General features: G+C 39.2%; 3 protein-coding genes across 5 annotated transcripts; 2 read left to right on the forward strand and 1 right to left on the reverse strand.

The window, feature by feature from the left end:
* Positions 1 to 1,796: 1,796 nt before the first annotated feature.
* Positions 1,797 to 11,032, forward strand: im:7136398 (schwannomin-interacting protein 1). Of its 2 annotated transcripts, none has more exons than XM_019266809.2 (7): positions 1,797 to 2,073; positions 3,110 to 3,300; positions 5,375 to 5,475; positions 6,189 to 6,270; positions 6,520 to 6,612; positions 6,718 to 6,835; positions 7,856 to 11,032. In XM_019266809.2, exons 2-7 carry the CDS (start codon positions 3,118 to 3,120, stop codon positions 7,948 to 7,950), a joined length of 672 nt encoding a protein of 223 aa, XP_019122354.1. In that variant the 5' UTR covers positions 1,797 to 2,073; positions 3,110 to 3,117; the 3' UTR covers positions 7,951 to 11,032. The 2 variants fall into 2 exon arrangements, with proteins under 2 accessions (XP_019122354.1, XP_010744338.2); XM_010746036.3 differs by having other exon boundaries at positions 1,798 to 2,069.
* Positions 11,033 to 11,766: 734 nt separating this feature from the next.
* On the forward strand, positions 11,767 to 19,723 carry LOC109140358 (P2Y purinoceptor 6). 2 transcript variants are annotated; one of them, XM_027273524.1, is made up of 5 exons: positions 11,767 to 11,836; positions 12,233 to 12,318; positions 13,035 to 13,169; positions 15,267 to 16,017; positions 17,014 to 19,723. In XM_027273524.1, the coding sequence occupies exons 4-5, from the start codon at positions 15,536 to 15,538 to the stop codon at positions 17,927 to 17,929; spliced, it is 1,398 nt and encodes a 465-aa protein (XP_027129325.1). In that variant the 5' UTR covers positions 11,767 to 11,836; positions 12,233 to 12,318; positions 13,035 to 13,169; positions 15,267 to 15,535; the 3' UTR covers positions 17,930 to 19,723. The 2 variants fall into 2 exon arrangements, with proteins under 2 accessions (XP_027129325.1, XP_019122538.1); XM_019266993.2 differs by lacking the exons at positions 11,767 to 11,836; positions 12,233 to 12,318; positions 13,035 to 13,169 and having other exon boundaries at positions 15,165 to 16,017.
* A 753-nt stretch (positions 19,724 to 20,476) lies between these two features.
* On the reverse strand, positions 20,477 to 26,363 carry LOC109140333 (flavin-containing monooxygenase FMO GS-OX4). Its single transcript, XM_019266900.2, has 9 exons — positions 26,165 to 26,363; positions 25,061 to 25,273; positions 24,641 to 24,779; positions 24,298 to 24,440; positions 23,304 to 23,356; positions 23,017 to 23,141; positions 22,770 to 22,877; positions 22,181 to 22,390; positions 20,477 to 21,893 (listed from the first exon to the last, which is right to left on the reverse strand). The coding sequence occupies exons 2-9, from the start codon at positions 25,261 to 25,263 to the stop codon at positions 21,582 to 21,584; spliced, it is 1,293 nt and encodes a 430-aa protein (XP_019122445.2). The 5' UTR covers positions 25,264 to 25,273; positions 26,165 to 26,363; the 3' UTR covers positions 20,477 to 21,581.
* Between the last annotated feature and the right edge of the window lie 264 nt (positions 26,364 to 26,627).

Below are 26,627 nucleotides of genomic sequence, written 5' to 3' on the forward strand. Positions count from 1 at the left end.
TAAAACTTAAATTATTTTTATTTCATTTACTCACAATTAGAGCTGCCGCTAATAATTGGATTTATCATAGATTTGATTCAGTTATAATTATCAATAAAAAATAATAAATTAAGAATTAAATCTATAAAATGTTATCTATAAACAGTTCAAAAGTTAAAAATATTTACTTTACAGTGATAGAACATCCTCATATTGGAGAAGGGACAACTACAAATTATGACAACGTACTCAAAAATATACACTGAAAGTACAACAACATGAAACTAAAGTAAGATTGTATGCATTGCAGTACATGTTAATAGAACCAAATTAAACTGGTAAACAAAGTATAATAAATAAATATTATAGCAATTCTTTGGTGTTTTCTTTGCTGTTGTCTCACACTCTGCTTTTCTCCCACAATCCCAAAAATCCTCCATCTGCCTCGAGTCGTCATCTCTAAAAAATGGTGAAACAGGACACCAGGAGGCTCGGCCTTTAACCCCTTCACTGCCTCACAGACACACAAGAGAGCAGACCGGACACCTGAACAAACATTGACATATGAAGTTTTAAACATGTTTTATGTTTCTGTTTTTTATGTTTTATATTTAAAGTTTATGTTTGTAATAATGTGAATAGAGAGAGCTACACTGTGAACAGAGGTGGAATGTAACCAAGTACATTAACTTAAGTAATCAAGTAAATATTATGTATTATAATTATGATTACCATTTCATGTTATGCCCTATAACGAATCAGAGGGGAATAGTTTTCTCCACGTTTATCTGTTATTTGTCAGGTGATTATTTGAGGTGTGATTGAAAAGATAGATATAAAATAAGAAATGCCAAATGGTGCCTATTCAGTTCAATAAGAACTTTGCCTGGTGCATAAAAAAACAAAAAAACAAGTTGCAGTTCTTTGAATAGCCACTTGAGGCTGGCTCCAGAACAAGTCAGTCTTCATAAGCCCCCATGTTAAAATGTGCAGCTTTACAGCAGAAATAAACATGTTTATAGCCTGGTACAAAAAACAGTTTTGGTCTATATAGCTAATTTCCTTGTTCATGACAACTGTACTGAGGGTGAATTTTCCATATAACTCACCTGTTCAAGTGATATTAAGGCTTAAAGTTATGCAGAATTAACAGTGTGGACACTTTGATTGACAGGTGGGTAACATTACAGATGGCTTGTTTGAGCAAATAGGCTTAATTCATTTCTGGAGCCCACCAATGATCCACGTCTTTGCCCATTTTTACATTAGCAGGGTTGTCAAGATGGTGATGGCCAGAGTCACACTTTGAGCTTCACATTGACTCTTCGGGTGTCATGGATATGCTTTCAGCTCAACTTTCAACTTTGTATTATGATGCTGTCATGGATTTTTAATTTGGTTTTCTCAGCTAGAGAAAAAATGTCTTTGTTTGCATTTCTACCTCTGGACAAGCATCAATGCCATATCTATTTTTATGACATATCTGTGGGTGGAAAGCTCTAGATAAGATACTTATGTTATTTTAAGAATGTTAGTAAAGTAAACTGAATCTTAACTGATAAATCTGTTATTGTTAATCTTCTCATGGCTTTAGTATTCATAAAATCCCATATATATTTCTGGATTTGGCAGTCTTAACTTTTTATTTCTATTATTCTTGTGGCGGGAAAAAGGTGTTCAGAAACCATATTTTGTCACCTTCAAACCACAAACATGTAACAAGCGCTTCTGCTTTACATTAATCTCGGTCGTACTTCACATGACAAGCCGCCAGTAGCGGCTCCTTCTGCGGTTTTAACCGTTCAAGCCTCCGTCGCTCCGGCGAAGCCAAGAGGTTAAAGTGGGAAGAGCGGAAAGGGGAAGGAGGGGGAGGAAGGAGGAAAAAGGGAAGGTCCTGCCTTCCTTCAGACGCAGTTAAACTACTTTTACATTACTTCTACCAACTTTTTTTTAATGTTTCAATAAAAACGACCGCGACAGTTTCGCGACAGCGGTCAGTCCACACACGCGAAGCCAGCGGGGCTGAAGTGACCCGCGGGTTGACGGACGGCGACATGTCGGAGGGATCCGGGGCCGTCTGGATGTGACTGGTAGGTGGGTAAAACCCTCCGAGGTTTCCCCGCTGCTGGTAAACAACCGCGGGTAGAGCAAGCTCACTGCAGTGGGGACACTGGTGCTCCAGTTTAAACAACTTTAATCGAGATTTTATTTTATTATTTTGTAAAACTTACAAAAGAGGATTGTGATCAGATCAACTGTAATTTGTCTGAACTGTTAAACAGAAGGACTTCAACTACAGCTACAACAGATAGATAGATAGATAGATAGATAGATAGATAGATAGATAGATAGATAGATAGATAGATAGATAGATAGATATACTTTATTTATCCCAAGCTGGGAAATTACAGTTAGACACTCATGAGATTCTTTCTTATTAAATCCAGATAAATATAAACGAACATCATTTAGTTATTTCAAAAGGTGTACAGCAAATTAAAACACTGTACAAGTGCTAAAATGTCTATCATTTCTTATTTAAATCCACGTGAGCCCTAAGTGATAGTTTAAGGGTTAGTGTCCTAAGGTTTTAAGAGTGTTTAATAACAGGTTGCATTTAATAATAGTCAATAAAACAGACCTGTGTGAGTCTAATAATAGGTTGATTCATTCAGGCGTCAGCAATTAAAGGATTTTTATGTGTTTGCGCAGGTTTACAGGATCAGAGATGGGTTATTCATGTCTGTCAGTGCAATGTCTGTCCTACTTTAATTTTAATGTATTATCAGCAAATTGCACTGATGAAAATACTTTTATTAAATATACATGTCTTTTAATGGACTGTTTCTTCTATTATTACTTAATTAAAAAAAGTCCAAATGCTTCCTCTGTCCACAGGAAGGAAATGTACTTATATTGTAATAAAGTAATAAATATAGTAATTTTAAGAAATATTTGAAACTTCTACACATTTTGACACCTCAGATGTTGCATACGCAGTCACTGTCTGATAATTAATTAATCATTTGTGATGCTTTAAACAGGACGAAGTTAAGACACATGTTGAGTAAATTATTATCCTTTACAGTTTTTCATTATTGTTTTACTTGATCTTGTTGTTTATTTTCAGAAAGGAGGATGGAGGGAGAGAAAGAGACGGCCGAGGAAAAGGAGGAGGAGGAAGAGGAGAAAGAGCTTCATCACATCGCAGAGGCAACCTCTGTGGACTACCCGGACCTTCCCATCATGCACTGGGAAGACTTGAGCCAGCGGATTGCTGAATTGGAGAAACAGGAGCAAGAACGGAGGGAAAGGTCAAAGGTCAGTCATGAAGAAAAGTGTGTTGGTGTTTCCTGGTTAAGCTGGGGTTCAGTTATATGAGTAGGGTTAGCTTTTAGAAGTCATATTTCTCAAAAGACTAAATTTTCCATGAGTTTCAGTGGTGCCTGTGAACAGTGTTTCTATTCACTGACAACTTTCTATGAGGGACTTTTTGCTGGTTTTCATCCCAAACTTCCCAAATTTCTTAGGATGGCGACAGATTGGCCCAATATTCTTACCCTAACCCTCATGCTTAACCTGACCTCCTCATGTTTAGTGCCATATTAACTGTTGCTGTGTTTAACTGTAGAGCTGTGTGAACGTAACCGCTGTGAAATAATCAGAAAGTAACTTTTCATTTCTGTGATTCACTGGCTTTCTTGCTAATGGCGCTCCTTCTCCTTATTCAGTATCCAAGTCACTCAACCACAGCTGTCTCTCTCATTCTCATTCAAACCAAAGGGAATTTCTTGGTGTAACTATTTTGGAGCAATGACTTGAGTCAGACATAGCCATAGAAGCTGGTATATGAGTGAGAACACAACAAGTGAGAACACAACAACGTATCGTAGTTTGGTCCATGATGCTGCTGCATTTAACTTAAACCTAACCAATTAACAATGACAACAAGTACCAGCCAATCAGAGGCAGAAGAGGAAAAGAAAAACGCCATCCTGAATATACCTAATCCAAAATTTGGCAAAGAGTTATAAAACATGGACGTAGTATCTTGACAGTCCCACCTGCTTCTGACTAATCCAAAAATAGGCAAAGAGGTGGAGCTGAATGAAGCCTGGTTATTGACACCAGATATCTGTAACGGCACCCTCCTGTGCTGTAACAATGTTTATTTTTGCTGTGAATCTGGACATTTTATTATGGGGACTTATGGAGATTGACTTACTTCTGGAGCCAGCCTCAAGTGGATGTTTGAGGAACTGCAGTTTTTTAGTTTGGCATTAAAGTGTAGTTTAAGTTGTGAGAACACTGTTTTCAAACACGAAAATGGTTACAGTTGAATTGAAATTAAATGTTTTGTTAACAAATAAATACAAAATAAATAAAAAATTCTGTAGTGACAACTTCTCATATGTCAGACATAAAATATGAGATAAAATATAAATGTATAAGAAGCCTGTGGAAGTTAACTTCAACGCCAGAGGTGCATTTTGGCAAGTGGTGTCCAATCACAGCTTAAAATTAAAAACTATAGATTACACAGTCGAGAAAACTGATTTTGCAATCTGCTTAAATTAATTCTCTCATGAATTCAGTAACAATAGTAACATGTTTTGTCTATGAGTGCAACAACGAAGTGTTTTTTGAATTTGCTGTTTGCTCTTTGCGCCTCTGACTGGTGAGGCTTATGGGTATTATAGTGTTTAGAGCAGCCCACTAAAGTGTGACGGTTGTGTCATCTTTGCTTAATTTAAAAGTGAGTTCACGTTGTGTTTGTCTCTGCTGTAAACAAGTGGAGAAGCACAACAGTTATTGCAGTTTTCAAGACGCATTCTTGGAAAAAAAGAAAAACAGGCCTCACATGACTTCAGTTGGATGCTATGCAGGACGTATTGTCTTTTTCAAACTTTTCTTGCACAAGTCAAATCACTGGAGATCTCCTTACATCGTCCCATTGTTTCCACTCCTTGTTATTATTTTAGTCTCAGACTGATAACATTCCTGAAGCGACGAGAACATGTTTGTTGTGGCTGTAAATCCAGTAGACAGAGGTTATAATTGACACTGTGGAAGCAGCTAAAACAAGAAGAGTGGGAGGGTTCAACAGGCCTCACATTGCAGAGATACTCTGCGGATCATTGCTGCATTTTTGCACATTCACGGGTGGCATAATGATAACTTGTACTATAAAAAACTTCCTAACATCAGTTTCCTTTTTGCTTTGACTACTGATCTGACATTTCTGTGCCGTCTCTTTCGTTGCTCTGACTTGATGAAGCTAGCTTAGTTTATTTATTTATTCAGACAGATTACATTTTTCATCAGTTTACAAGAAATAATAAGTTGTCAGATAATCTGTGTGGGATCATAATGTGATAATTGTGTCTTCCTGCAGAGGGGGGCGGGGGTGAGGATGGAGGGGAGTCAGGGGGGCGTGTGGAGTGATGTCTCGGAGGAAGACGAGGAAGACTTCAGAAGGTGTCGAGTAACGCAGAGGTAATGCAGCTCATGAGGTGCTTCTTAGTCTGGTTAAATCAAACTTTTGCAGTTTGTTTCTGAAAAGCTCAGTATGGTGGCTCTGGTTGTCGCCATCTTGGCAGTCCGGCCTCTGCCGCCTCTTGGCTAATCTAAAAATGTACAAAGGGATGGAGGTGGAGCTGAGGCAGCCTGAATGAAGCCTGCTTACTGAAATCAGACACCTGTATCAGCACCCACCTGTGAATCAAAGCAGCTACGCTGTTAATTATGTATAACTTTAAGCCTTAATATAATTTGAACAGGTGAGTTATATGGAGATTCAAACTTAGCTGTCATGGGTGTAAAACATGTCAATCCATCCACATTATGAGGAATATAATGAAGGACTGATACTGTATGGACTGACCGTGTTGCTCTTAAATGTCGACCAACAGTCAAAAACTTAACAATATTCTATTAATATCGCACATTAATTATAAACAGAAAATCCTTTAGATTTTGGAACTAGCGAGTGTTAATGATCAAACAGCTGTTGATTAATTTGTCGATTAATTATTGGATTCATGAAGTCATTTTCAGTAAATTCGGACTTTGTGTCAACCTGTAAACTCAAAATGTTGAACTGAGCGTGAAGCCCTGATGAGAATCAAAGCAAGCAGTAACCCTAACCAGTGAACACAAAGGGTCTCATGCTCTCCTGCCTGAGCTTCACAATGTTTATCTGTTCACAGATTTCACAACCACAGAAACCTTCAGCTGTGCTTCATCAACAACAGCGACAGCGAAGACGAGGAGGAAGGAGGCAACCAAAAGGTGATTTACTGTCTTGACATGACTGCTGACTACTGTCGATTCAGTACTTCAGTGTGTCAGTGTGATATTGGAAGCTTCAGTACGAATATAACAACAGTCAATAATTATTACGTGCTTGTGAACTTTGTTTTATCTGAGCACAAAAAAAAAGGAGTCTGGAAATGTCTTTAGATCACGTAGATACTCTTTAAACACAGTAACTTTAAAGACAACAAACTTAAACATGAGCTGACCTTACATCTCCATCAGGTTTCCATGAGAACGGCTGGGCTGAAACAGGAAGTGGCCGTCGCTCTGAGGACGCTGAGAGATAAACTGCTGGCTGAGCAGAAGGAGAAGGAGGTAGAAGGAGGGGGGAGGAGGGAAAGATTAAGAAACAATGAGAAAACAAGACATAAAGAAAGAAATGTTATCAACAAGAAAAGTGTGTGTGTGTGTCTGTTGCAGCATCTGGCCGGCAGCAGCAGCGTTGCCAAGCGGAAACATCTGGAGCGCTGGGAGCTGCAGGAGTGTTCAGTGCAGCAGCTCAGCAGCTTGAGAGCATCACTTCAACAGGACGTACACGGTACACACACACACACACACACACACACACACACACACACATATGTTTTGAGTATCAGACACACCCTCTGCTGTCTTGAAAAGAGGCTCCTCTTTAGATCATTCCCTTAAAGACCCAGTGTATCAGATTTAGGTGGCTCTGTTTACAGTATATAATATTCATAACCACCCATCAAACACAAAGCAAATTATTGTCTTATGTTACAGGTAACACAGTAAATATTCATTGGTATGAACCCAAAAAATCATGTTTTGATCAAAAGGATGCTGAAAAAACTAATACCTAATAACATGCTGATTTGTAAAAAGGCTGTCAAGTCTGTCCGCAAGACAACAAGTTTTAAAATGCTTTTTTTCTGAATAGAGTTTAGATCGATTAGGGCCATATGCTAACTCCATTAGCAGTTCATAATGAAGTAAAACCAATAGCTGGAATCAAGTAATAGACACATATTTTCAGCACTTACCAGATAGTCAAACCTTCGTTTACTTCTCCTTTCTGTCTGGTCTCTGTATAAATATGAAGTAGCCCACAGACGGCTACAAGTAGAGGTCAGCGCCTCTGTTGCTCACTGCTTCACACAGGCTGATAAACGAAAGTGAAGATAAATTCACATTTTAATCCCAAAAAAACTCTGAGCTCTCCTCAGGTCTCCTTTAGGATCAGAGCAGAATCTGAGTTAACACCAGGCTCCACCCGGTCCTCTCCACAAAAACCTCTGAAATTTGCTTATTTGCATCGCTCAATTTGTGTCAGTCGCTATCTAAAGATAATCACTGGCTCTAGATAATGACTTAAGCGTTTTTCGCTCATTTCGAGGCCACTGTTGTTTCTCCTTCATGTTCCAAAAATGAATGCTAAATAAAAATAATTAAGTTTGTCCCAAGATGGCTAGTTGTTTGTGTTTATTTTCAATCAACGCAAGGAAACAGCTGTGAACAGCAAAGATAAACCATTAACCACAGTAGCGACACATCATTTTCTCTTTGTCTTGTCTCCTTGACTGTAATGTTTTTCCAGCTCTAAGCTCTGAACTGGTGGCCCACCTGTTGGTACGAGACCAGCTGAGGACAAAGCAGGACGCCATGCTGCTGGACGTCCAGGATCTGACCTAACACCAGGACCAAAGACAATCCACACAAGCAAGGCGAATGTTTGTCCACTCTAGGACCAGGTTGGGCTGCTCATCCATGTCCAGAAGTCATTACCTTCAACAAAACTTTAGCTGACCTGCTAATCAATCGAAACTGAGTCACCAGCATTCAGGACAGCAAAGAAGAAGTTACGACTGGATGGTCAGACAAAAAAGAAAGTGAATCACCCTAAAAATCCGAAAAGTTGTACAGCGTTACTGCTGACTTTGAGATTGATGACAAATGACAAACTTGAAACTAACAGAAGTCAAAGACAGAACCAGGCTTCAGCACGCATCCAAAGGAATATTCTGAGGTAGTAAACAACAGCAGGTTGACATGAAATGACAAGAAGAAGTAACCTCAAACAGACAGAAAGTCTCTGTTTCAGATTACCAATGGAAAGATTTCAGTTGGACTGTTTGAAAACCAGTGGTCCAATTAGCTTCAGGCTAGTGAGGACACTGTTGAACTAGTTGGGCCTGTAAAATATCAACGAGAAAGACGAACACAACACAGCTCCTGGATTTTGCTATAATTTCTTATAACATGCACTCAGCTATTTAATTCAGTAGTGTTAGTATTAAGTATTAAGTTACGCTCAGGATCTGTGTTTTCAAGTTTGGGTCCAGTTTCAGTTATATTGGAGGTGGTCAGAAATCCAACTGCCCTTTCTGACGCCATCAGGTTGATGGCACCAGTTTACTTTTACAATAATTTTTCATTCATGGATTATTAGCAGGTGACATTTAAGGATTGGATAAACAGACGATGTGGCGTTGACTTGGAGTTCAATACCTCTGATTGGATTGCTTCTTCCAGGTTGGGAGTTGCTGTCCCAAGTGAATAAGTTCAAGTATTTCTCGGTCTTATTCACTAGTCATGGTAATGGTGTGAGATGGACAAATGGATTGGTGCAGCCCAGAACAGGCTGGGGAGATGATGTATCTCATCTGGCTTGGACACCTTGAAATCCCCCAAGAGGAGGGAGGACATCTGGACTACCTTGTTTTGCTGAACTGAACCCAACCGAAAGTCAGTATCATTTGAAGGCACATTGGACTGACATAATGTATGAAACTAAGAAACAATCACCTAACAACAATCTAGTTTTATAAGATAGTGGTGAGGTCAAGGGGACATGTTAAAGGCCATGAAACCCCATATCATCTTCTTACAGTGACTAGTAGGACCATTCATGAATTAGGTTTTTAAACCAGTCGGATTTTGTGGAAACTGACTGAACCATTACTTGTCAGGGCACTTCCCTGTTGCTGAAACACATAAGGTCTGTAAGACAAAGTCGGATGGTCATTACTGACCTCTAGAAGGCATTAGATAAGTTAGGGGCTGCTACAATCCTTTGAGCTCTGTCTGCAGCACACGCGGCATTAGATTAACTTAAGAAACCAGTGGTAAGGAAATCTTCAATCCTGAATGAAAAAGAGGAACAGAAGCAACGTGGAGTTCAGAATAAAAACCCTTCATGAGCTACGAGGCTTGAAACTATTTTAGAAAACAAAGTTGGTGCACCTTTGTTCTGTTCAAACAATCTAGTCCTAACAAAGATGTAGAACACATAAATGTGGTGAAGTCTGTGCATTTCAATGTTTAACAGAAGTATTTTGTCTCTGCTGATAGAAAAGATTAGTGTGATTTTTCTCAGGTAGAAAGACCAGCAGCAGGTTCACTTGGAAACTGAACCAGTCCAGCACTTTGATCGCCACAGTACGTTCAGATTTGGGGGTAACCAAAACTGAACAGAGAACAGAGCTCATATTCAGATATCATTCAGACAAGAACCTTTTTTTTTTCTCCTTCTTCTTCTTCTTTAAGCCTTATCACATAATAGAAAAGCCAACATTAATTTCCCACAACTCAATCTCATTTGACAAAAGAAGACTGCTGGTGTAAATCTATACATTTATATGCAAATGATAACTTATCTTATTTAAGTTTTATTGTGTTTACTTACTTATTTGTTATAATAACAAGGGAACATTACATCCATACAGAATGTGTAGCAAGACGAGCCCATTTTAACGGATATGTTAAAATTTTGGTTGTTATTTTTCTTAAAAAGAATCAAAAGGGAAATTTTCACCAAAATTAGAATTTTATTTTAAATTATCGTTACTGAGCATTTCTCAGATAGTCCTCTGTACCTTAGATTTAAAAAGTAAACGTCGACGATACAGGAACATTGCCGTCCATTAAAGCTGCATTGTTGTGACGTTATGTAAACACATAAAAACAACATTCTCTCAATGTCAGCCTAACCCTGCAATGGATAAGCTTTTACAGATAAAAATAACAAAAGGGTTTTGAAATTGTATTTTAATTTTCTCTTTAACTGATGCTCAACACTTCAGGTACAGTCAGTGATTACATTATTGTTTACTCATATGAAATATAATGCACTTAATATAGCCACATATATGTGATGATGCACATAAAATATTTGATTAAACTCGTTTAACTCGATGTTTACGTCGCCACCTAAACATGAAGCTGTTTTTCTAACTTTCTGTAGCTTTTAAGGGTGTTAAGTTTTATTCTGACTGCAATAATTTACCTTTTAGAAATGTGGCTTTTTTTAAAAAGCAACACTAGCATTGTTTTCGAGTGCCTTACAAAGAAATTATATTTTGATACTGATTAATTATCGTTCTCTTACATTGATCTGTGATGATGAGGAACTGAATGTCAAATTCATGGAAGGAAATCTTCTGTTTGTTTGTTTTTTTTACATTTTATCCACATACATATATTTAAAGTCACACTGAAATGGCATTTTAAGAGTGTCGACAAATGTTTAATGTGATTTTATGTGATGTGGTTCCTCTTGAAACGTGATGCTGGTACAGGATGTAACACAGTGAAGGAGAATTCAAAAGTGTAGAATAGTGAGTTATATTTTGGTCCTGAAAATGAGCTAACAGGGAGCAGATTGTTTTTCATTTCATTGTGACTTTAAGAGTATTTACAAATGTATATAAAATTAATTACAAATGTATTTGTAAATGTAAACATTAATTCTAAAATATATTTTGATGGGATGCAACGGTTATATTCTGGTGTCCACTTTATTGTCTCAGTGTCTGCATTCTTATACAATATATTCTTGTCCAGGTTGCCAATGTTTTTTCCTTGCGTGAGGGAGCTACATAACATCCATCACAGAGGACCACAACAAGTATTTTCACTTTGGACGGTAACCGTCTACTGTTACCATTGACAGTTTTTCTGCTTGCATTCCGCCTAATTTTAACGTAAGTAAAGTACCGTAATTTTTGGACTATTGAGCGCACCTGAATATAAGCCGCACCAGCTAAATTTACACAGAAAGACGGTACACAGAAGAATTTTTTTTTTGTTTTAATTTAAGACACGCTTTTTTTCAAACTGTGCCTGAAAATCGACAGTTCGGCACCAACACGGCATCAATGCGGGATGCCAAGATTACATGCAGTAGCTCTATTTCCTTCTTTAAAGGCCAGATCGATTGCCTTTAACTTAAAAGCTGCATCATATGCATTTCTTCATGTGTGCATGATGCGCAAAATTACAAAATCAAATGTTTAAAATCAAAACTTCTTCGGCACATAATCTTTCCCCACGTTTGCCTCACTTTTGCATTTACAATCTATAAATTAGCTGCACTGTTGTATAGGCCGCAGGGCTCAAAGCATGTGAAAAAAGTAGTGGCTTATAGTCCGAAAATTATGGTAACTTGATTTTTAGCAAGTAAAGATTTGTTTCTATGCAGATGACGTGTAAGTGTTTTGCAGGAGAATGATGAAACAACAGCTAACACATTAGCTGACGTGCTTGACTTTTCCAGTGAAACTCCCGAACAACATGAGATGTAAGCACTGATTTGGATGTCAGACATTGATTTATTTTGTTTTTTGTTTGTTTTTTACATGTACTGTATTTGATTTCTAATAAATGTCAGAGCGATTTGATGTCCTCACCCTCACTATATTTATTCATACCTTTGCTACCTGCGCTCTGTTTGTCCATCAATTGTGTTGCCGTGTTTGATTACACTCACACACATCACATGTTCAAACACACACTCAGTGCTTTGTCGTGTGGCTCTTTGACTGTGTGTGTTCACTGTCAGAGAGGACAAACTCAGTATTTACTGTATGAATCAGAGCTGATGATGTTGATGATGGAGGGAACGGAGCAGAAGGGTTGGAGGTGGTGGAGGAGGGGCTGATGTGTTCACTGTACTCACTTTGCTTTCTAATTAAAGCCTCAGATGAGGAGAGGCAGACTGAGGAGGAGGAGGAAGAGAAAGTGAGACATTTAAAAGCTTAAGCAGCTTCTCTGGAAGAAAAGGTGAGTGACTTATTACCTTTAGAAAAGCAGCTTTATTTAGATTTATGTCTTAATTAACCTAATTATTAATTAAAGGTCTGCTCATGTCAGAATATTGATATTTAAATGATACAATGACGCACTTCATGAACTACTGTACTGCATAGATTTGGTCATTCTTGCTCAGCTCATTTATAATGACAATATTGTGTCAGAAGCTCAAGAACATGAACCTTAAGACTTTTTGGTTCCTTTTTGAAAAGGGCATTTAATATTAGAAACCTTTTGTGTCCTAGATGTGTCAAAGATGATTATACGTATATAAAATGCTGGTTTAGTTTATTGCATATTGTTTACTGCAGGGAGCATGTGCAGAACAGTTCAACGCATTTACAGCAGAGTTAGCATCAAGCTAATTTGCTTTTCTATTCATGATCAGGGGCGTTCAAACAATATATAAGCAAATAAATTCCAATTAAATGTAAGGTAAATTCGACAAATATTTATCAGCAATTGAATTTAGAAGCTAATATCTCAGAGCAAAGCCTTCAACTCTTCATACCATATTTTTTTATTTTACATTTTTTAATCCTAAATTACTAAAACGAGCCATTGTGTCCTATAAAAAGCCAATAGGTTGGAGCTGCACTATGAGCGCCTCCTCCTCCTCTGCAGTCCCTGTATTGGGTTTCATTCCTGCAGTTCTGACTGAATGAACGCTGATCAATTATTTACAGAGAAGCTGAAGGTCAGGGGAGAAACCCCGAGAGACCCTTCGGCCCCGAAACAGACACTTCTTAGCCACAACTCCACCGATGAGACCCAACAAGACGAGACCAAGAAGACAATCAGGTCAAGGAGGACAAATGAAGGTAAGTCCAAACTTCTGCTGATCCAGATCACACTGATGTTCTGAATGTGAATTACCGGCACCAAATTGGCCAAAAGCAGTAGTTTCGATTCAGATTTAGCCAAGTTTTTTCCAGTTCAAATGCTTAAAACTGGTCTAACTGGGCTGATGTCTAATGTTTCATACAAGTGAAGTCAACCAATAAGGCACAAAGTCAGCTGTGACGTCTTTGTTGATGTGCAAAAATAGCAATGCTGAAATGATTGAATATTCGATCAATCAACAGAAAATCAAGTTCAAGTCATTTTTAAAGCAGAAATGCTAACCATTCTTTAGTTCACAGCTTCACCAATGTGAGGGTCAACTTGGGAACTATGGGGAACTGTGACAGACATTTTTAGGAACTGCACAATAAATCCTCAACAGATTACATTATTTAAAAAATCTGATTATTGTGGTGGACAATAGAAAATACCAATATTAAAAAGAAATTAGGAGCCACCGTGGCTCAGTGGTAGAGTGGGTCGTCCAATAACCCCAGGGGTTGGCGGTTTTATCCCCGCTCTCGCTGCTCAAAAAGAAGATTGCAATGGCTGAGGTTCCCCCTGAATTAGAAACAGGCATTACCTCCCACCTGCACTATGTTGATCAAAGATGTTATGGAGCACTTGAAATTAGAAAAAACTTCCTAGCAACCTTTCAGTAGAAGCTAGGCAACACTGTAGGCAATATTGTATTAACGCTTTGCTTCAGTAGGTTATACCTAATGTAAGATGTCAATAATCACCATGTAAAGCAGCTTTGTACCTTGGTTAATACTGTATACTGTTTGTGTCTGTTTGTTTGTTACATGCATTATGTATATTTTGTACAATATCTGTAATAATTTAGTAGTTTGTATACAGCGGTTACTTGCCTGTTGCCTAAATTCCTAATAATCAGATGTTTGTTGGGCGTTGGAGTACTGGCTGTTTCACATAGGGTGTTCCGAATACCATTTTTTTCCCCAGTGGTAGGAACCTCTAGTACTCACTGTCTTCATTGGAATATCAAGGTGAGGCGATTGGCAGTGAGATGGGGCTTCATGTGGGGAGAGTTGGTCTTTGTGGACATCGTTAAAATGCGTATAGATTACTTGTGCTGATAATGGAAATAGAGGCTCATAATTAGGTATAACTAATGCTGCCTTCAAATGGATCTTGTGAGTTTTGGGGAAGTTGTGTACATGAACTTTCAGAAACTGTCGACTTCGTAGACGTTGTGAAAACCACAAGAGACGGTCATTCACATGGACTCTTCTCATGAACACGGTAAACATGACTCCATTTGAAGGCAGCATAAGAGTCAACAGTCATGCAGTCAGGCATCTCTATGTGAGACTTTACTTGAGCTTAATAACATTAACGTGCTAATATTACCACAATGATGCTGATGTTGATCAAATATAATGTTGTATATAATGTACAACTCTAACTGATTAGCAGTAGAAAAACAGCAGTTGAGGCTACTCAGATGTAATTAGTTTTTCTGGTGTTTGGTCACAAACCAAAGTATTAGACGCATTAAAGTATTGACTGTGGTCAGTTGAAAGATGATTCAGGTTTTTATTGTTTAAAGAAATCTATTTCTCTCCATTAATAGTGAATAAATGTAAATAAATAAATAAATCTACTCTTCAAATCCCCCAAACAATATATTATGTATGATGGTCATATGCTATTTTCTGTGTATTCTTTATTATAAAACCAGTTTCTCCTTACCACGTATCTATTCATCTCTACTTAACTTTACCAGAGGGCATAAATCTGAAGTAAATCTGATTCTGAACAGTCTGGAACAATCTAGGGTGACAATAATAAGTAACATGACACAGTTTTGTGTAGTTTTGTTGAAGCCTTTAATGTATCTCAGACTACAAACCAAATGACTCAACAACAGACCACCTACCTGCCATACAGAGAGGCTACGTGAATGGGGAGATGTTTCCGGAAAGCTTTGTTAATGATTGAGGGGCTAATTGAGCGAAACACAGTCTTCATCAGCAAAACACCGGCAGTACATTCTGAACAAACTTTTCCAAACTAATGACAGCATGTTTTCTTTCCCCTCTTTTGCACAGAAACTCCTACTCCTCCTGACATGGGTCAGTCGACGGTGAATAGACACAGAGATTAGATAGATAGATAGATAGATAGATAGATAGATAGATAGATAGATAGATAGATAGATAGATAGATAGATAGATAGATAGATAGATAGATAGATAGATAAGAGGAAGGACAAATGAAGGAAACATCTGCAAGTGAGAAGACTTGAGTCAGGTGAAGGAGCTGAGATGACGCCAGAGGAACCTGAACCGATCCAGCTGTGCCAGAAATAGCTTTCATCATGGGTTTAAGCCAAGTCTCCAACATCATTCCAAACATCGGTTTGGTGGCGGCAGCAGTGGCAGCGAGCAACCATCCCAACAACTCTGGCACCTTGCCCACCTCGTCCCTCCCTCCGTCATCCTGCAGCATTGATGAATCCTACAAGTATGTCTTCCTCCCCGTGTGCTACTCGCTGACCTTCCTCTTCAGCCTCACCCTCAACTCGGTGGTCCTGCTGCGCTCCTGCTGCCACCATGGCGGTTGCCGTAGTGGTGGTGGTAGTAGTGGCGGTGTGCGGCGCTGGAACACCTCTCTGATCTACATGGTAAACCTGGCCACCACTGACCTGATGTATGGTCTGTCGCTGCCCTTTCTGGTGGCGAGCTATGTGCTAAGGGACCACTGGGTGTTCGGAGACTTCATGTGCCGGCTCGTCCGCTTCCTCTTCTACTTCAACCTGTACTGCTCCATCTTCTTCCTCACCTGCATCTCTGTGCACAGGTATGATAATCTGAAAACCCACCAATGGGAAAAAAAGCTACCACAGATGCATAGCTGATTCTTATAATGTAAGATATTTTTGAATTGGTAGTTAAATTTCAGTCACAAAATAAGATACTGCTTTATTATCCTTCAGTTACTAACAAGATTTTATTCCAGCACATATACAGTTCCACATGGGAAAAACAGGCCTTTACAGCAATGGGTTTTGTTCTTGTGGGACAAATGTCCTTTAGGTCCAATGGGCCATTTTATACTATTGGTGTTTTTGGAATAATGGGCCATTGGAACAATGAGCAGTCCTTTTGTGGGGGGTTAATTGGTCAGGCCTTTTGGCTAAAATCACCTAATTTGTACAAAACCGTTCTTCCTGAAAAGCCAGTGAGTTCGGGTGCTTTAGAAACCTCCTCATCTGAAGGTCATAGTCATAAATAAGTTTTCTGGGTCATCATCAAAACATACCAGTTGGCCCAATTTTACCAAAAGGTATGTTGGAGGTGAAGGATCATCGATACTAAAACTGTGTTTTTCTGCAGATTATATCATAACCTGTAGGGTCAGCTCAGTATCTCTGGGTTCTGAGAAAATTGCTGCTCATATATTTTCCTGGTAATGTTAATTTTTGACGTGCTATTTGAACTTTGACTTGCGTGACAGGAAACTAGCAAAATGACAAATACTACCGAGGCTAATATGGCAAGTTAACTGATTCTTCTGACCTTTGAGCCAAGCTAAAGCTGGTAAAATGTGACCACATTACAGGACTGCTTTCTCACTTTATCACACAATGAGGACTGAAGTTTTCTTAAGTGTTCTGAAGGCTACTTCATCTCCTGGTCCAGGAGCTTTCATTTGTTCAAAAAAGCTGAACTTAAAAAGAATTACATTTTCAAGGTAGCATCAATGTGCAGTGTCCATGGAAAGACACAAGCGGGTGCGAAACAGAAATAGTACAGATTAAAGTAATGGATTTACCCCCTTGTTCTTTGTCCACAGGTACTTGGGGATCTGCCATCCAATGAGGACCATTACTTTGGAGAGTAAGCGGGTGGTGAAGGGGACCTGTGCACTGGTGTGGGTGGTGGTCTTCATTCTCACCTGCCCTATCTTCAGGTTTGCCCAGACAGGATACGTCAGGCGTAGAGGTGGTGGGGTTGTTGAGCCTGGTGGGGCAACGGAAAACAGGAACAGTACAGGATCTCAGTTGGAGGACCAGGAGGGATACATGAACTGCTGGGACGATGCCATTGATAAGGAGTTTGCGGACTACGTCCCCTATGGCATTGTACTCCACCTATTGGGCTTCTTTGTGCCCTTTGTTATCATCGCCTGGTGTTACTCTCAGGTGGTCAGGACGATATTTCAGACCCTGCGCTCCCCTCCCAGTTCAATAGAGGGTGGAGAGGATGGTCCGGTGGGAGACGGGGCTACAGATGGGGTTAGAGACCGGGAAAGAACATCAGTCTCCATCTCTGGATCACAATATTCACACTACATCCGACGGCGGCGGAAATCGATTAAGACCATTGTAACCATCACACTGCTGTTTGCACTCTGTTTCCTGCCCTTCCATGTGACCCGGACGCTATTCCTGCTCCTGCGGCGGGGCCAGCTTGGAGGCTGCAACGTCATGAAGACTGTCTCCATTTGCTACAAGGTAACCAGGCCGCTGGCTTCTTGCAATGCCTGGTTGAACGCCCTGCTCTACTTCTTGACGGGAGATAAGGGCGCCCCCTGCTGCTGGCCAGCAGAACACACGGTCCGTAGAGACCTCCGGAGCGGCTCTCTCTGGTGGCCACTGAAAATCCTGAAAAAAGATGGAGTGGGTGAGGATGACCAGGAGGCGGCTGAGAAGGTTGGAAGGGAGGTGCACATAGAAAACGAATCCAAGTCTTCAAGGGTCATCTTCTAGAAGGTTTTTGAGTTGGTTTCTTTGTAAAAGACTTAAAACGATGCACCAGGAAAGGATCGAGCAGTTAAACAAAAAGCTGCTCAGTCATGTTGGAGATTCCACTAGAAATTAGAGCAACTTTTAAATGAATTTCCAGAAAATTGGCAAAAGAAAATGTGAATTACATTTCCATCCACTACTATTACATGAATCTTAGGAGTCAGTTGATGGTTGAGGACAAGGTTGTTAAAAGAACTTTTAATACCACGTGGATACATCAGACATTTTTATCTGTTTCTAGTATTAATTTAAGGTAGATTACAGTCTCATCGCTCCACACAGATCGGATGACTTGAACGTCGCATTTTGCTTTTTTCAATATGACAAATTTTCCATCTCTCCAACTTATTTGTGATATTTAAACTTAAATTAGAAATTGTGTATTAGGATAGAAATGCAAAAATGATACTTCACAGCGACTTCTATGTAAAATTATTTTAAAATATATTTAAAAATGTAGATCAGGGTGATCCAAGAGTAAGTGGGCATTTTGAATTTAACCGGACATTTGACACCAGATTTCATCACTTAACAGTTTTAAATACTTCATAATGTGGACGCATTTCAATTGGTATCAAATAAGTATTTAATATCCAGCACTACTGTCAACGTTGAGTCACGTCAATAAGAAAAACACAAATATTCTCTAACAAACTATAAACATGCTGTTTTAGCAAGAAATCAGAAATGTGTGGAGTCTGATAGAGAAGACAACCTTTAAAATCAACTGCCCTCAAATGATAAATTCACTAAATAACTAATAATTAATTTAATAATTTGTACCCTTCATGTCCTCAGAATACTAAATTTGCCCTTTGTTCATCCCCTGACACTCTCAGTGTGGTTCAGTGTGTTTTTACTTTTTAGATTTATGGATCTACTCATTGTTTGTTGTACTTTTTTAAGCAGGTTTTCAGTATATAGCGTGTTCACACACATGCAGATGGTCGATTCTTTTAGTATCCTGTGATGATGATTTTTGTTGTTTTTTAAAAATAAAGATTAGTTTGTAGTACATAATGCGTAGAATCAGTGCATAGACACTGAGCATTGGTTGTATTTCTTTTTAGGATATAAATTAATTATTTTCATTATCTACTAATTGGTTTATTTTTTAAATTATACTTTTAATCTTTTATACAAAATATACAACCTGTTTGCAGGTTGATAATGATATAAGACAAGAAAAGCAGAAAACGATCATGTTGTTTGACGTCTTTTACCTTTTAGAAGACAGACATGGGGGCACTGCATACATTAAGAATGTAAATTATTATTTGGAGAGTAATTTTTTTAAAAATTTCAGCCTGCAACAGACAAAACAAAATAAAGGTTTGTTTCTGTCTGCATGAAGTTTTTGCCTTCTCCTGCCGTTAGCCAGAAACCAGAAAGTTGACCTTTGATCCTGTGTCATAAAATCTGACTGTTCTGCTGAGTATTAACAGGTTGCTGACTTTGTTGTTTTTTTTTCTTGTGTAAGTAAAGACAAACCTTCACTGAATCAGTCATGGACCATGTAATTGATAAGTGTGATTCATGTTAACCCCTAAATGCAGCCATGTTACCATGCTGACTTGTGCTGCTGTCTGAATATAGAGCAACACTCTGCACGTACCTGCTTCCTGTGATGTTGTTGTTGTTGTTGTTTTTGAGCTCAGGTCAGTCTGTGATGTCAGACCTCATATTTTTTTTGACTTGTGTAATTTTGACATTTTTGTGCTGCAATATCTGGATTAAAGTGTGTTGTCGACATCAGCTCTCTGTGTCCTCGGCCTCGTTCATGGTTAACGTGTTGATCTGTTCACTGCTCCCAGAAATGATTCATCAGCTGAACAGCTGGGCCTCTGACACTGCTGACCAGACAGACACACACATTTGACCTCACACTGATCTGATGATTCATTCTCAGATACATGTGTGTCATTAGTTCAAACCCCTCTATTTAACTCACCTGTTCAAATTATACTAAGACTTAAAGTTATGCACAATTAACAGTGTGGACCCTTTGATTGACAGGTGGCTGTTTAAGCAACCAGACTTCATTCAGCCTGCCTCAGGTCCACCCACAACCAACCTCTTTGCCCATTTTTAGATTAGCAAGGAGCTGTCAGAAGCAGGACTGCCAAGACGGTGGCACCCAGAGCGACCAAGCTTTGAGCTTCGACTAACCTGTGGGTGACGTCACAGATACGACATCCATTATTTACATGGTGAAGTCTAAAGGAAGCCATACTTGTTTATGCATTCGTAGTAAGCATGATAATAAACTAAATACTAGACTTTTATGATCACACACTAGGGAAATTCACTTGTCACAGCAGTTTGTATACAGAAGATTGATAATAAATTACTGATTAATAAGAAATATGTAGAAAAAAGTCATGAAGTCATGCTGTTGTTGAAGAGTCTGACAGCTGTTGGAATAAAGGACCTGTGGTAGTCCTCCTTCTTACATGGTAGGAGTAGCAGTCTGTTGCTAAGTATACAAATAATAATTTGAAAACCATCTACAACAGAGACATTTTATTGAAATCAACTGAAATCACTGAGGTAGTTTAGATTGTACAAAAGGCACTGTATTATTCACACAACGCTATGTATGTGTATTAATAACATAATCAATAGTTCATTTTAAATATCACAGTATATCCTGCTCTACAGAGGCTGTATTCAGGTATATTTAGGCACACAACAAACAAGCCTCTCAGCACTAAATGGAATGCCTGAGGCTGGAATGTCATTAGTTTTGGAGGTATCTGGTCATATACCAAAGTAAAATGTTGAACTGATGATGGCACTAAATAAAAGTCATAGGATCAATAAAGTTAATACAATTCATCTTGGAACATGAATGTGTAAACCACATTTCATGATAATCCAATTCAACGGTTGTTGAGATATTTCAATCTGAACCAAATACTTCCACCTCATTGTCGTGCAAGAAAAAAGAAAAATCATCACCAAAGCTGGTTGGATTCATCCTCCTGGGATTATGATTTGATGGAAAATTTATGGCAATCCATCGAACATATTTCAGTCTGGACCAAAGTAGTGGACCAACATCAGTCTTTCTGAGATTCGTCATGGAAAATAATCTGTTAAGAGTGCAGGCGCATCATTTACACGTAAAATTTAAGACAAGCATCATTTCATCTGGTGTGCTCCTCCGTCTCACCTCAGTGAACACAAATTCAACCAATTACATAAGACAGTGTTGGGAAAAGGAAGCTAACATAGCTATTCCAGACAAGTAACGGAAATCAAGTCTACCTCTACTCCCTGTTGTTGAAGGGAAAAATCTGACACATTACCCCATTGAGAAATCTAAATTTAGTGAGTGTGGATCGGTCTCAGCAGACCATGCTCACATTTTCTGGTTGTAACCATATGTTTGATAGTCATAATAGAGAAAAAGGCTTCCACCCTTTGACTACAAAAAAAGAAAGGGAATAAATACTGGAAAAATTAGACTGATATAACCATGTAGACTGTTCATCAACACGGATAAGCACTGAGGTGAATCAGTCTCACCAAAATGTATGAATGATCATATTTATAAAGTTAATATCATGATGTGTTTTTATGATTTTCTACACCTTTCTCCATCATGTCATCATTCGATCAGCTCCCACTGCGTGTCACTGACCAGCCTGTAGTTGAGCCTTCTGTAGTTTTCTGGGTGAACTCGCCGTTGCCACCACACCTCCTCATACAAGCTGCGTACAACTGGCGCCAGAGGTGGGAAGCCGGCGATGCGAGCCAGAGTCTGGCAGTACTCCCACTGATTTTGTTCCATTATCAGCAAGTGGCGCTGCTGGACTCCCTGCTCCACCTTTTCTTTCAGCTCTCGTCGGACCTCATCCTCCATCTGGGCCACAGATGGTAAAGTGACTGAGCTGTCCAAAACGGCCAAAGCAAACTGGACCTGCAGAGAAAAGACTTAAGAATAACCAAACCTTGGTTCTTCTCTTAGACCTCATCAGTCTGTGATCTTATTATGGACAAACCTGCTCAGACATATCCAGCATGCAACATCTGCAATTTCTTATTCAACTTTCTGTACTCCAACATAAGTTCCTGCAATAATTCATTTCAACTCATCTGAGACTTCGCCTTGAGTAAAACATAGCATTTATCTCACGTTGGATGGAGCACTGAGTTGAGACCAGGAGGATAAACTGCAGTCCTAGACACTACAACACTTCAGCTCACCTGACAGTTGAAATTTGGGAAGGGGCAGATCATCTTGCAGAGGCCGATGAAGAAGAGCGAGGGGAAGGCTGGGGGCATCATGAAGCGGTACAGAGGAGACACCAATTGATCCTGGATCTCGAGACCCAGCTCAGCTCCGTCCAGAAATTGATACTTGAAGTTGTAGCCAGTGCAGAACATCAGGACGTCAGCGGTGCCCACAGAGCCGTCCTGCAACAGGTTGATTTAACAGTGTTAAGTACCTCACTCAACATCACATATGTGACTCCAATATGATTCAAATAGTTCTGGTTTTTGATGCATTCAAACTGGCTCTGATTATTTAATTCCTGTCCAGACGGAAATATTTAGGATTTTACAGACTGTAACAAAAACTGTCCCTGAGTCAAGAACCACTGAGTAGCAGATGCCGAAATGGGCAGCAGAACCAGAGCTAGGTGGGGAAGTAATGTAACCAGGCTCAACAGCCTTGATGGACATAATGACAGAGGAGAAGATACTGAAGAGGACTCTGATGGAGGAAGCAAAGATGAGAGGGTGACCAAGCAAGAAGGATGTGATGTTCTCTAAATAGTGTCATGTTAATAACCTGGAAATGTATGGAGCCGTCCTCGTCAACTGCCACCGCTGGACTGGACTGTCGAATCCCAGGAGGGAGAGGAAAGGTGAAGCGAGGACGACCATGACTCAGAGTCACCTGTAAAGAGAGACAGTGAGAGTCAACCTGAAAAACAAAACTGTGGAAGAAGCTACGCAGAAAGCCAAAGTATGTCAGGCCGAGACTGGCAAAACTACTAAAAAAGGATCAGTCGGAGCTGCAGGGTTTTATTTGTTACCTGAGCACCAACTTTGGCCAGTTCAATGGAAATGTCCAATCCTGACGCTTTGGCTCCCAGAACCACCACAGACTGACCTGAGAAAGGCTCAGCATACCTGTACACATGACTGTGGAGCACCTTTCCTACAGAGGCACAAGACAGACGTCAGTTTCTCTTCCAGCACGTGTTAGTTTAGCTTACCACAAAAACTGAAGGCAGGTGGAAACTGCTAGTCTAAATCGCAAAAATAGCTATTTCTACGCAATATTCATTAATAATCTCATTCATGTCAAAATGGACTGTACCTTTAAAGTTCTCTATCCCAGGTATGTCAGGGGTGTGAGGGTGAGAGTAGTGCCTTAAAAACAAACAAAAATCAAACGTCAGAACATCCAAACAAACATTTAAACTGGTAAATGGAACATTTTGGCAACATGTCTTAGAGAACATATCTAAAAAAAGTTATTCAAGGCCCATCTTCTTCACATGTTCCCCCAAAATTACCTTTAGTGTGTCTGGAGATTTTGCCCAAACAAAACCAACCATTTCATCACACTGGATTCACACACTTTTTAAAACAGAATGATCTCGGGGTGCCGAAATTGGGATTCAAATTTACAGATGAGTTCATCTGTTAAGAGGATATTAAGGTTGACTAAGTATCCAGTACAGATAATACACCTTTTATCATTACAGTAAAACATGTCAATATATGTACTACAAATTTAGCAAGTTGCTTCAAAATAGTCGCGTCTAACAGTCTGAGCAAACCATAACATACATAAAGAGTGACAAAGTCCCATGAAGTGACCCATGAAGAGACAAAAATATATATTTTTTTCTTTTCTTTTCTTTTCTTTTATATTTTAGTTTTCAGTTTTCACAGTTTGATTACACTTTGGAAAAAGATCGCAGGTTTAGGTTAAGATAGAAGAAAATAATAAATCAATGTCGACAGCAGCTTTCTGGCAGAGAGAGGACAAACCTCTCTCAGGTGCAGAAACAATGCATACAAACTTCACAAGAGTTTTGTAAATCTAGGCTTTCCATCTCAACCGGACATGCTGGCATCTCAATTATTCTTAAAAGCATTCATACACTTTATATATTATGTAACTATACTTGTTTTTTTTATTCATTATTTTTTCCCACTGGGCTTTATTTTCCTATGGAATCAACGTTATTGGGTGCAATCTTTATGGACTTTCAATGTCGGGTGGGATATATATATTGCGTCAACCTTCAGTAAAAAAACATTTACCAACAAAACGATTCAATAAACAAACTGCCATGCCTCACCCTGAGCAGACGAAGACTGAGTCAAAGGTCTCTGTTTTCCGATGACCTGATGGATCAGATGATGTCACTTTCCACGTTGTCCTCGACTCTCCGCCCTCCGTTGTCATGCCCACGGGTTTCACGCTTTCCACCACTGTGTTAAACTGACATGCGGAAAGTGTAAGAGTCACAGTGATGAATGAGGCTGAATCTATGAATTACTTCTATTATTGATGAATTATTCATTAATTCACGTCTCTATCTATATATTCAATTAAAGTGAAATTTGAAAGGTGACCTTCTCTCATTCTCTCTGACTGATGAGTTAGAAGCAGTAACAGTGATCAGCAGCAGGACGACTCACCCTGATGTGAGGCAAGATGTTATAGCTCTGGCAGTATCCCTCCAGGTATCTCTGAACCTCCTGATGGGGCAGAAAGCTGTTCAGCTTGGGGTCAAAGGGGTAATCAGGGAACATCATCACCTCCTTGGGCAGGTTGGTCCTGTTGGAAAGAGATCACACTGGTGAATTAAGTCCGTACTTCAGAGAAAAATCGAAATACTCTGTGATTCAGAGTTTCCAGAACAGAGGGAGGGAGCAGAACAAGTGTGGTGCTAGAACTGGAGCTGGGCAAGCGAGCAATGAAACTGAAGCTGAAACCATGAAGCTAAGAAAAGTATAAGACTTCTAGTGAGATGTAGAGCAGTACAAGTAGAAAGACTCAAGTCAAGTATGAGTACCTCAGACAACAGTACAGTACAGTGCTTGAGAAAATGTACCCACTTGAGGTCTCTGTACATGCTGCTGTGAACCGGCAGTCCGTTGTCGTATGTTCCAACACGCTCATCATAACACCAGGTGCCGCCGACCTTGTCGGTGAGCTCAAACACCACCGGGGGAGCAAAGCTGTTCAGACGGGACAGTATGTGTCTGGCTGCACAGAGTCCCGCCGCCCCGGCACCGATGACGGCCACCCTCTGCAGCATCGTCCACACCCTGAAAGACAGAGAGAGAGTCTGAAACAGACCTGAGACTGTAAACTAGGTCCAGTCTATCGAGACACATGTTGACATTATCAACGTGAAAACTTCCATCTGCACAAGTCAAAGTACTTAAGTATTATCAGCTAAATGGACTTAAAGTATTAATAGTAATGTTCAGCACCTGTGATATACTAACATCAATAATATTAATATTTAGAGCAGCAATTTTTTTGTTGTAGCCACTTTTAAATATCTTTCAAGGGGTCAACAGATAACTCAAGGGAGAGGAAAGAAAATTTTGATACATAAATCTGTTTTCTTTCTGGATTTTTAGTGAAATGTATTGATCATTTGAACACAACCAGCCATTGTTTTTAAAAAAATAAAAAAATAAAAAATGTAATTGCTAATTAAATCTTTATGGTTATGTTGTATTTTATCATATAATATGTATTTTTAATGTAAAATCTCTGTAAAGGAGATATAGTGCAGTAAATGAATTTATTGAAATATGTCCCTCTGATATGTAGTGAAGCACAATATACTTTTAAAATACTCAAGTCAAATTTGGAGACAACCACTCAGACTGAAACCTGTATATTTGAGTTGAATTATAGAAATAAGAAACAGAAAATAGACTAAGTGAAACGGGTTTGTTTTGAGTGTTTGGGTGCTCAAGGACAGGCAGACATTTAATTATTAATCCTAAAAAAAACATCAAATGTTTAATTTATCGTGCTAATCAAGCAGCCGTTAACCGAGCTCAACTGACAGGTCACAAACTGCGCATGTGCACCCAACGGCTACAAACTATTTAATATAGTTAGCTGGCCATGTTAGCTTATTACGTAGTTATTAAAAAAAAAACAGGCACTTTGTATAAAAGTCAGAAATATTATGTTACCGTGATCGCCGTCAGTCTTTGTCCGTCCCAGCGTCCCGACTGTGCGCTGCAGGAATCAACCAAACATCGTTGAAAGTGTAAAAGTGAGTCAGTGTCCGCACCGTCTGTGCGAGGTGACGATTCACGTCGTAACACCTTTGCACTTATAAACACACCCACAGATGTTACGCTGCTAAAGGCTGTAGTGTTTACTTCCGCTAGATGTCACACTGTTAAGTTCCGACGGTGGATGTGCGGAAGCTTCTCAAGTTCCGCTTTCAGTTGATACTATTTTTATTGAAAACTGGTGCGTTTAATATATCATCAGTAAATGTTGTAAAGTTTCATCAGCACAATCTGTAACAAAAGATGTTTGCTCATCATACATAAACAAAGCATGCTATTTTCCTCTTGCGTCTCATCTAGATTAAACTATTATTCTGTAATACAGCCAACTAGTATGCATATTATTTTAAATGGTATA

This window comes from Larimichthys crocea, chromosome XXII, assembly GCF_000972845.2.
Source record: "Larimichthys crocea isolate SSNF chromosome XXII, L_crocea_2.0, whole genome shotgun sequence".
Taxonomy (NCBI): Eukaryota; Metazoa; Chordata; class Actinopteri; family Sciaenidae; genus Larimichthys; species Larimichthys crocea.